The sequence below is a fragment of the Phoenix dactylifera genome, chromosome 12 (assembly GCF_051530095.1).
Source record: "Phoenix dactylifera cultivar Ajwa chromosome 12, Ajwa_hap1_PhDact_Kaust_v1.1, whole genome shotgun sequence".
Lineage (NCBI taxonomy): Eukaryota > Viridiplantae > Streptophyta > Magnoliopsida > Arecales > Arecaceae > Phoenix > Phoenix dactylifera.
In genome coordinates, this window is record NC_143201.1 from 16,050,192 (window position 1) to 16,061,972 (window position 11,781).

Genomic DNA, 11,781 nt, shown 5'->3' on the forward strand with positions numbered 1-11,781 from the left:
AGCTTGTAGAGGGGAATATTACGACAGCAACGTTCAATCCAACCACGAAGCAACACAGATGTAACACGAACAGAAAAGAATTTCATTGAGTTGCTTTTTGATTGGACTGGTCCATCAGCCGAGCTCAGCGGCGCACCTAATCCAACTAAAAAATATTCGTTCCACTGTACTCCTTTAGCGAAAAGAAAAAACAAGAAAAAGAAAATAACAACAAATGAGTACTGTAGTGTATTTCACTCTGCAAGCCGCATGCCAGGCTCTTCGGCCCTGTTTGGAGGAGCTGTTGGCAGTAGAGCTTTTGCAAGTAGAGCTGTTGGAAGTAGAGTTTTCTGAAGTAGAGCTTTTATAAAATGTTGTTTATTGTTTGGTAACTATATTTATAAAGTGTTGTGACACTTTAACATGTGTTTGATAAGCAAACTGAGAAAATACTTTTGTACGACAAAATTACCATAAAGAACATTGCATAGTATTATACAACAGAGCATAATAAAATATAATATATATTAATACACAAATATATGATATAGTATAATATTACTGTAATGTAATATAATATTATTATAATATATCAATATATTATGATATAATGTAATATAATATTATATTTATAGTATAATACAATAATAAAGGTACAAAATATTATAATTATTAATGTACATTAATTTTTCATAATATAATATAATATTAAATTATTTAATACAACATATCAATATATTATGATATAATATAATATAATATTATATTTATAGTATAATACAATAATAGGAGACAAGAATATCTTTTCTTCCACAGAAAGGAGTTTGTTCCTCGGTTAGGGTTTTTTGTTAGGGCTCCAGCAGGTTTTTAGATTTATAAACGAACAAAGTATATAATTGTTATATTTTATTATGGATATTTTGATAAAAAAAGATTTTCAATAAAGCTCAAAATAGTTTTTTCAGAAAGCTCCAATTTTTATTTTTTTTGAAAAAGCTTAAACAGCTTTCCATAATTTTTACTAAATATTTTTTTATCTAAGAATATTTTTGCAGGGTCAAAAAAAACTTCAAAAACTCTTCCAAACGGGGCGACGTTTGCGTGTTCATCGCCAACCAGAACTCTCTTTGGGTCCACGTCAAGCCACGGTGGCATTATTCGGCCCCGCCGTCCTCTCGTCTGACGCATTGAAACGGAACCGTCTCCGCGAAGCCCTATAAAAAAAGGGCAGGGGCACAAGCGGACGGGATGACCCGAGGGCGGCTTCCTCCGCCGTGGCCGTACCACCGGTCACCGACGGTCCTTCTCCGGCGCCGGCTGCCTCCGCCTCCGCCTCCGCGACACCCATCTCCTCCTCTCTTTCTCTTCCTCAGCCAGCCCCTGTTAAACTTCTTCTCACGTGTATCCGTGGCCCAGAACGCCAGCATGGGATGTTAAGGGGGATCGACGGAGAGCCTATAGAGATGCAGAGAGTGAATATAAATGGAGAACAAATGCTCACGAGAAACCGAGAATAGATCGAGTGTAATGCTTCAGTAAGTCTATCTATCTCTCTCTCTCTCTCTTGGGATAGCATAAAACTATTGGAGGTAGGTATATTTATTTTGTTCACTTTGAATCAGGTACTCAAAGCCTGCATTTCTTGCTGCTAAAACACAATTGATGTTCTCCAGCCATCCAGCTGAAAGCTCGTTCGCTATACCGTGCTACTAACTGGTACGCACCTATCATTTTATGGACAAAATGTATAATTTAGCTCCCAAAAAATACTGCAACTTTCCATACATGGCAAAAAAGGGTTCGTGTTTCTATCTTTTTATTTTTGGGTCACGAAAAATGGTTTCTATTTATTTCGTTACGTTTTGGAGCAGGCATAAGGATAATCATTTTTTTTTATTTTGTTGGTTATTTGCATCTGGGAGAAGTGTATACCTTTTTCTTAAATCTTTCCATTTTGGGAACCTTTACACGGCACAGACCCTTTTTCTGGACCATGCTGACCACCACCTGCTCGATGCTTGTGCTGCCCGTGATCCATTGCTCTCGGGACTATAAATATTTCGACTTTGGAGAACTTCCCGTAAGGGTGTAAAAAAAGATAAACACAGCTGGGTTTGGATCGGATCACGATGGCCCCGACCCAACTCAGTGTTTTAGCATGTCATGCAATATCCAATTACATACATCATTACATCATGGGAAATTGAAATCAAGCTTACAATCTGATCGGAACAAATAAAGATTTTCTTCAACGTGCTCAATTTAAATCTCTTTTAAAAAAATAGAAGAAAATAGAGGATGGACAATAATCTCACGGATCTAAGACACCTTCTGCAGGTCAGTGGAATCAAACAATTTATTCAGATTCGGGTTGGGTTGGATCGAGCCGTTGAGTAAATGATCTAAAAAATCCAAAAAAACAACGGATCGGGTTAGGCTAGATTGGAATTCAGTAGAACCCAAACCCAACCCAGAAAATAGAATAGGTCTAATTTTAGAACCCATATTAACTTTACGGATCCTTTAAAACGGATCACATCGAGTCTAACCCATCCTAACTTTACGGATCCTTTAAAACAGATCACATCGAGTCTAAATGGGTTGGGTTAGGCCGGGTCGCAAGTCAACCCGACCTATTTGTAGTCGTAAACATAGGTATGCTGGAGGGAACGAAACTTAGGGCAGGCATGAAAGAATATATAAACAAATCTAAGATCTTTGCACCTAAGAGTTTATAAAATCTAAGAAATGGTATTATATAATTTTTTATGCTATGCAAAGCTAGGAAACTATATACTGGTATTGATGGATACCATATTTTGAAAACAATATATCAATTTACCTAGAGGTGTGTATTGGCTTATTAGATGACTAATTTGTTAGTGTGTATCATCTGGCCATGCAATGTGTATTGATAAAAAGCATATTCTGAAAATTGTATATCGATTTACCTAAAGGTGTGTATTGGATAACTATTGGGTATATATCAAATAAGCTTATAGAATGTATAGTATCTATCACAAGCTATATAGTATATACTAGTAAACATTATGTTCAGAAAATTATGTACCAATTTACTTAGAGATGTGTATTAGATTCTAGATAACTAATTTATTAAGTGTGTGTCATCTGACCGTATATTGTGTATTGTTGAACATTATATTTTAGAAAGTGTATATCGATTTACCTAGATATGTTTATTGACTTGCTAGATGATTAATTTACTTAGTACGTATTACTTAGCCATGTAGTATGTACTGGTACAAAATATATTTTATAAACGAGGAAGAAAGAGAATGCCATACACGATTTTATTTTTTTAATTTTTTTTTTCAAATCATGGGATTGAATACTCTATTGCTAGAAGGAGTCTCTGACTTTTGGATTGCTTATTTAAGACGGGCACCAGAGGAAACATGGCAAAATTGGAAGCTGACTTCATATTTTTTTCTATGGTTTCTGCCCCATATGATTTTTGTTCTGCTGGAGGACTCTTCGAGCTTTAGCTCGAATTTATGCAAGATTTCAACTTGAACTCAGATTATGTTGAGAGGATCTAACCCAAGTTCGGATTATATATAGAAAATTGAGCCAGCTCGAGCTTGGCTCGCTTGTGCTCGGCTTTGTTGCAGCCATCGATCCTGATCTCATCATCAGCTTTGTTATCAAATTAGCTACCATGTCAATCTTGCCCCTCGCCCTCCTGCATCGATCTCAACCTCACCTTCACTGTAGTCGATCTTGACCTCAACCTTGGTGGCAATGGTGGATTGTGGCTGGATGTGCTCAAAGGCACCAGAAAGAGTAGCTGCTATCATTATTGGTGAGAAAAGACAACGATATGGTTTGAATTAACTATCCTGAAAATTTCTCCTGACAGCTTAGCGTACCAACCAGACAATGATATGTGTCTAGTAAAATCAACGGCCAATTAAATCTCCAAACAATCAGCATGATTGGTTACAACTCGGCGTGATCTCGACGAACCAAAAAAAGAGTATCATAACCAACTAGATTGGCAAATAAGGAAAAGGCCTAATCATGATGCACTTGAAAAGAAATATCCTAACCATCTCAATCAGCAGATATGGAAAGAGCTAAGTACTCATTGTGAATGGCGCGATTCGAATTGCTCCGATTCGTGCTCTCTCCTTTATAAACACCAAGCACGAGGATCCCTAGGTATGATGAGAAATCTGCATACCATACTCTTATACTTCTACCTCTCTTTTATTTTTTCTATTTTCTTTTGAAATTCTGTTTGGCTTAAGCATCTGAAGGTCCCCAGCGGGACACATTCTGGCAACCCCTTGATCATTTTATATGGTCGTAGATTAGCTCCAGTGCCATACGACGTTCCTACAGTTCAACTACATAGAGTAGATCGTCCATCAGCTCGTCCATCTGTCAGGTCAGATTTTGAGCGACAACATGTTGGCGCTACATGAGGGTCCTCTTCTTTTGAGGTTTTTTAGAGATCCAAGTGAGATGAAGTCCAAACAAAACAATCACCATTCCATCAACCAACCCCAGCAAGAGTCTGACGACTTTAGGCCTAGCCCTTGACGATCTCCGACTGTGCCATTGGCTCGCAAAGTAGCAATGCCCAAGTAGTTTAATTTGCTCGTCTAATAAATGCAGACTCTGACGGAGGTAGTTCAAGGTATGCAACACTCGAACCAACAAACTATTGCCGTGCCACCAGACCGTTAAGACGACCCAGTCCAACATACTGATCTCTATCGTAAGAATTTCAGCCGACACCGAGAAGATGGTCTTCCTGGCACTCATTCCGAAATAGGCTCCGACTCAAGAGATTCGGAATTCCTCTAGTCAACCTCAATCGAATGATCGTAGAGATGAACAACAAATTCAAAGCTCCGAGAGGAAGGCAACCCGACTACAGAGAAGATCTATAGATTAGAGCCGACCCATCATTCTCCAAGGCAATCATGGAAAAATCATTGTTGACGACATTCAAGATACCCAGTTTGAGAGGAGCCGGAGGCAGAAGGACACTGCTAGTCTATTCATGGTAAAGCAGAGGAAAGATGAGTTCCTCAAGAGCTATATCAATCATTTCAATATGGAGATGCTGGAGATTCAAGACTTAGATGAGAAGACCACATTGTCAGTAGCAAGGAGCAGATTGATATCTTTCGATTTCTACTTATTCTTGGAGAAGAGGATTCCGAAAGACCTAGACGAGTTGTTGTCCTGAGACAAGAAATGCATCAAAGCCGAAGAGGCCATGGTAGTTCGGAGGGAGGAAAATAAAGGCGAAAGGGCAATAGAAGGGGATTTAAAAGAAAGACAAGAACCAAGAAAGAGGCTCAGACATGATGGGGATAGCCATCGGCAATCGAGGATCCCACCACTGAGGTTTCAGAGGTATATTCCTCTCAACACGCTTAAGGCCTAGATCTTGATGGAAATAGAACGAGAGTATTTACAGTGACCAAAAACGATGGAGCTCCCTTCATCTATCAGGAATTCCAAGAAATATTGTTGGTTCCATAAGGATCATCGCTATGATACTAAAGTGCACATTCAACTGAAGGACGAGATCGAGGCTCTCATTTATCGAGGACATCTTGGTCGGTGTATAGACAACCGATGCCAAGAAGAGGGAGCGCAGTGGGACAAGCGCTCAACCAAAAAGCTAGAACACTACTGATCCATGGTGGGGGTCATTAATTCTATCTCAAGTGGACTTATAGCAGAAGGATCGAGTTTAATGGCTCGAAAGGCTAACGCTCGAGCAACTCAAGTAGGAGATTCAACCCCAAAGAGACCAAAATTTCAGAAAGTCATATCTTTCTCGGGCGCCGACCTGGAGGGGGTGCAAACCCCCTATGATCATGCAGTTGTAAACTTTCTCACTGTAGCAAATTTTGATGTAAGAAGAGTTTTAGTGGATTATGGAATCTCTGCAAATATCTTGTTCTGTGATGCATTCCAGAAAATGAACTTACCAATAGATCGTCTAAGAATGATTGACTCTTCTTTGATTAGTTTTTCTAGAGATCTTGCACATGTGGAAGGAGTAATCACCTTCTAGTCATAGCTAGCTCAGAATGCCGATAGGCGATTGTGATACTAGACTTCTTGGTCGTCATGGTCCCTTTAGCATACAACGCCATTCTTGGTTGGCCTAAATTAATTCAATGCGAGGGGTGGTATCCACCTATCATCTAATGATGAGATTTTCCACCAATAATGGGGTTGGAGAAGTTAGACGCAACCACAAGATAGCTCGGCAATGCTATGTGGCTATCCTTAGAAGAAACACCATGCTCCTAAAAATGCTGCTTGTTGAAGGTTTGGATGTCTGACATGAACGAAAGAAATTGTGCGGGGAATTAGCTAAGGAATTCATCTCCATCCCGCTTTTTGATAAGGGAGACAGTCGGGCAGTCCAGATTGACTCATTGCTTGATGATGAAATGAAGAACCGACTCATCTAGTTCCTTCGCTTTAACACCAACAAGCTCGCCTGGTTAACCATTGAAATGTCAGATGTATATCCTTCTGTTGTGATGCACAAGTTGAATGTAGATCCCAAGCATCAGTCGGTATGGCAGAAAAAGAGGAGCTTCGCCCTTGAGCAACAACAAGCTATCGATGAAGAGGTTGATATGTGCGTGGAGGCCTAGATCCATAAAGTCAACTACTCAGATTGGATAGCCAATGTGGTTCTCGTCAAAATGGCTAATAGGCATTGGAGAGCATGTATCGACTTCACCGACCTTAACAAGACCTGCCCGAAAGATATCTCTCCACTCTTGAAGATCGATTAACTTGTTGATGCCACCTCAGGCCACCAGCTTCTCAGGTTCATGGATGCATTCTCAGGACATAATCAAATTAGAATGTACCCCATGAATGAGGAGAAAATGACGTTCATCACTGACAAGGGGTTATATTGCTACTACATGATGCCATCTAGACTGAAGAATATCGGAGCTACATATCGACGACTGCCAATCGTGTCTTCAAGGATTAAATCAACTGGAGTATAGAAATATATGTGGATGACATGCTCATGAAGAGCTAGAAGGCTGAACATGACATCACCGATCTACACGAAACCTTCTTGACCCTAAGAAAATATAATATGAAGCTCAATCCGAGCAAGTGTACATTTGGAGTCAATTCGGAAAAGTTCCTGGGTTTCATGGTGACCCAATGAGAAATTGAAGCCAACATAGAGAAGATCCAAGCAGTATTAGCGATGACTATTCCAAAGATAGTAAAAGAGGTCCAACAGCTTGCTGGTCGGATAACTGCTCTTCGTTGATTTATCTCTAGGTTGGTGAAAAAGTGACTCCCCTTCTTCAAAGTCCTACAGAATATCAGAAACTTTGAATGGATGGAGGAATGCTAATCAGTGTTCAATCAACTAAAGCAGTACTTCAAATCTCTACCACTTCTTACTAAACTTTTTGTATCTTTACATGGTCATCTCTCCCTTAGCAATTTGCTCGGTTCTTGTCAGAGAATAGAATAGAAGTCAAAGATTTATTTACTATATGAGCAAACTCCTTCGTGATTTTGAGGTAAAGTACCTAAGAATGGAGAAAATAGGCTATTCCCTGATTATTTCAGCTTGGAGACTGTGGCTATACCTTCAAGCTTATACCATCAAAGTGATGCCTGGTCAACCGTAGATGCAGGTACTATAGAAGTCAAAAACTTCTGGCTGCTTAGTCAAGTAAGCTGTTGAGCTTGGAGAGTTCGATATAAATTATCGGCCCAGATCTGCCATTAAGGTACATGCACTTGCCAACTTCATTTCCGAGTGTACTGTGTTGGAAGAAGCTAAGCCCAAGAATTGAATAGAAGCTAAAGTTGAGCCTGAGCTACACAAATCCATGACTCTCCATGGTAGATCGGCATTCCATCTTCTACCATAACAGATCGATCAATGCCCTCCTTATCTCTAGATCTTTAGTGAGATCCACAATCATTGGGCAAGATTTTGGCGTCAACACTATCATTAAATTGCTTACACACAAAAGAGTCATGTAATTTGGAGACTACTAGCTTATGCATTACATAGTAAAAAAATATGTATCATCTTGTGTTATTTAAACTATTTAATTTTTTTCCTATTGTCGTATATGCTAAAAATATCTAGATCACATTGTTTTTGATATGTGAATAGTTTATAGGTAGCAGATTATATGCAACGGCTCGAATCAATCTAATTCTGATCGAATCTAAGTGGAGATCTACTCAATCAAATCCTAGTCCATCTCTCTCTCTCTTGTAATTATACACACACATATACATAGATAGATACATACATACTTACATATATGTATGTATGTATGTATAGGTATATATATGTAATTGGCTCATGAGCCAAAACTTGGCAGGCTAAAAAGTCCAGTTTGATCAACTCATTCACTGAATGAACGAGTTGAGCTTAAGCTAAATATTGAGGCATCAATAACTTATTTCTGTAGCAGCTGATACACCTCGGAACCGACCACAACTGATGTGGCAATTGACCAATTAGAGCTCGCTATGAAGACCCCAATCAACCAATCCAAGTCTACCATGTGGCCAATCTAGAGGCATGTGGAGAGTCTTTCAAATTTCAAATTCTCTCCCCAATTGGCAACATCTTGACCATGAGTGAAATGCGCGAGCGAAAATGCCCACGTATGACCTTTGGGACATGTGATGGGCTACCAAAGACAGTCAATCTGCATGCCTGAATTCCTTATCGATGGGCACTAACCTTTGCCTATACAAACCATCCCCAAGGGACCCTTTAGGTAAGTTCTTTCAAGACCTCTTATGCTTTTGTGCGGTTACTCTACCGCTCTCACAACACCTCCACTATTCTTTGTGAGTCATTTGACTTAGGCATTGGAGGGTCGCCAACCGAACATGCTTCGGTAAGAGGATTTCTTCGTCTTTGTTGTTTCAATTCAAATCCAATGTTGGAGTGCAGGTCCGAGCACGGTTTTCTCTTCGCGACACTATCTCGAGCGCGACTAGCGATGGAGCCATCGCCACCCGAGTACAGCAACCACCACCTTGCAACCTTGGAGGCATATAGTGACCTTCGGCTGATCTCTACGATATAAATGACCAATCATCCGAGCCCTCCAACAACTTAGCCAGCTCGGCATCTTGATCGAGCTGATTTCTAGCAGCAACAATAGCTTTAACCCAAGGTGAGGCCAAGTCGAAGCTTTGAACGATAACACAACATCGGCATTCTAGATCCCTGCTCTTTTGCTTGAAAGCGAGAGGATGTATCGCTACCTCGCGTACCTTCTTCTATATATTATTACACTGTATCGTATCTAGCACAATCATCCACCGGTGGATGGGAGACGATATATGTGCTGCACAGATTGATGCAAGGCTGGCAATAGATATAGTTGAAATGGACCTGCAGTTCATACAAAAACCGGAGAGGATGAGGACAACTATTTTTAGTCTAAAACGTGTTAAGGATGGGCAGGTCCAATCCAAAGTGAGTACTTTCAAAAAAAAATGGCAAGCTTTAAGAATGTTCTAATTCCTGCCTCAACCAATTTGGAACTGTATTTACCTCCAAAACTACCTTGAGCTTAAAAATCAAAACTAACCTGCAGCCACTTTCATGTAATTGATTGTTAATATGTAATATATAATTTTAAATTAATAGCATGAAGTGACTAATTTATGATGTCTGTAGGTTATAATTGTTGTTTTCCATACAAAACATGTTTAGGTGTTCATTTGGTTGAAAATAATCTAACATGAAAAAATAAATTTTATATTACATTATCATATTTGGTATGAAAGGAGAATAGGAGAGATGATAAAATAAATAATAAATCTTATACTTATTTTATCAAAAAAAAGGTAAAATAAATGCCACCAGAAGGATGATATTTTTTTCTGCACCACACTATTGAGTAGAAATAATCTGAAATTGTTATTGCTTTATAGAAATGTCCCAATTTTTTTGTGTTGAAACCTACAACTGTTCCTTTTTAATAGTCCATAGCCAACAAATAGAATAAACTTTTTTTTAAAAAATAAAATATATTATTATTTAAATTATTTATTTAAAATTATTATTGAAAATATAGTAATATTTTCATTTAAGATTATCTCCAACCTAAGAAGATAATTTTTCTTTCTGATGTCATTTTCTACAGTAATTTTTCTACCTATCAAATATGATAAAAATTTATTTCCTCCTATAATTATTTTTCTAAATAAATAATTTTCAGAAATTGTCTTATTACCTCGTAATCTGACATACCCCAACCAAATGTATGAGAAGATACAACTAAATTACCCGATCCCTTTAACCAAAAACAACTTACATTTTGGTTACTTTTTAACCTGGTTTAATCCCAAATCGAACTAAATCAGAAAAAACTGATCTGACCTGACAGATTGGAAATGGATAGCTAAAAAATGATCCCCATCCAACGCATCTTAAGGCATAAAAGTCGTCCAAATGGTGGTATAAATGGTTGCGGTCTAACTGGAATCAACAGCTCAGCACATCATATGTTTATTGGTATTATCATACATATGTAAAATAACAGTGAAATACATGAGATTACATGGTCCCTGTCCCACTCTATTTTTCTTGAGACTTTGGACCCACACTATCTTAATTAAGACCCTTCCAACTGCCTGCTTATTCTTCCTAGGAAAATAATAATAAGCAACGTGGCGCATGGCACTTGGCAGGTTGCACCCCTGGCTCTTCGTGTATCCCCTGGGACAAAGCGCCCTCGCTATTGTTGCTAACATCCTTGTTGTGCTCCACTGCAGCTCCATTCTGCTCCATCACGATAACCTGACATTAGAGAGCAACAAGTTGCCGCGCGCGCGCGCGCGAGAGAGCTACGATAAAAATTTTTCTTACGGATTCTATAAACCCTTTCTCCTCAAGCAATGCCTTCCTCTGCTTTAGGTGAAAACAGAAAAAAGAGACAGATGATAAGGAAAGAGAATATATGAAATTAATGGTTCAGTGATTATGGTTTTCTCCTTTTCTTTTTATTTGATGTGGCTTTAGTTGAACTTCACTTGTCTTCTTTTTTGTTGGAAGTAAATATTGCACTTCACTTGTCAGGTGTTATTTTTGCATGGTTTAATCAGGTTTCTGAGCCAGCATATGTGACACCCAGAAAAGCAGAAATGAAGCAACAATCCGATACCATTGATGCTTCAAACGCCCAGCCGGAAGTCACAGTTTGTTAGCTAATTGCTACCTGTATTGCTGGTATGCAACCATCCCTTCATGTGCTGCTAATTGCTACGTTTTTGTTTTATATTATTCCGTTTTACAACCATATGATTATATGAATCCTGTCAATATGGTATTGGATAATTAATAGCACTGAAAGTTTTCTTCCAACTGCGTGAAGGGAAATGTCATAGCAGTTGAACCAGCACAACCTCTGTACATGCACCCAACTCTTTCCCAAGCTTGTAAATCTTGTATTTAGCAATACTATCTTGGGTGAAATATCGGTGCGCATAAAGTTTTGTTTTTAAGAATTTGTCAAATATAAATTATATAGGTGTCAAGGAATGTCCGGATATCCCCATAAAAATTCAGTCAGGGAGATGCACTCCAAGGCTGCAAAGATGCCGACTTGCTTATCCATGCAATATCCTCCCACATGGCAGGGAGGGCCTAGAGGTGACAGGATGAGGGAGGATGAAGCTGGTGGGGTCAGGAAACTCTGTTCCCCTAATCTCAAGATTTTCGGGATACTGGAAATTACCGATCAAAAGATTCAGTATCTTGAAAATCTTGACTTTGCC

General features: G+C 38.9%; 1 protein-coding gene and 1 long non-coding RNA gene across 7 annotated transcripts in view; one reads left to right on the plus strand and one right to left on the minus strand.

Moving 5' to 3' along the window:
* The first annotated feature begins 1,029 nt into the window (after positions 1-1,029).
* LOC113463534 (uncharacterized) overlaps positions 1,030-11,781 on the plus strand; it is a 40,004-nt gene continuing 29,252 nt past the window's right edge. Inside the window, exons 1-3 of one of the 2 annotated variants that reach the window (XR_015971982.2) lie at positions 1,030-1,514; positions 1,602-1,695; positions 11,110-11,233. This is a non-coding gene — a long non-coding RNA (uncharacterized LOC113463534). The remainder of the gene's footprint in view (positions 1,515-1,601; positions 1,696-11,109; positions 11,234-11,781) is intronic. The other variant, XR_003387893.4, reaches the window with a different exon arrangement.
* The window catches only part of LOC103719124 (MADS-box protein EJ2-like), a 47,475-nt gene continuing 46,128 nt past the window's right edge, over positions 10,435-11,781 (minus strand). For 3 of the 5 annotated variants that reach the window (XM_088708623.2, XM_008808204.5, XM_008808208.6), the window contains 2 exons: positions 10,874-10,912; positions 10,435-10,786 (listed from right to left, as the gene is read on the minus strand). In XM_088708623.2, the coding sequence (XP_088564749.1) occupies positions 10,652-10,786; positions 10,874-10,912 (174 nt within the window). In that variant the 3' untranslated portion in view covers positions 10,435-10,651. Of the gene's footprint in view, positions 10,805-10,873; positions 10,913-11,781 lie in introns of all 5 variants that reach the window. The other 2 variants (XM_026809264.4, XM_008808205.5) reach the window with 2 other exon arrangements.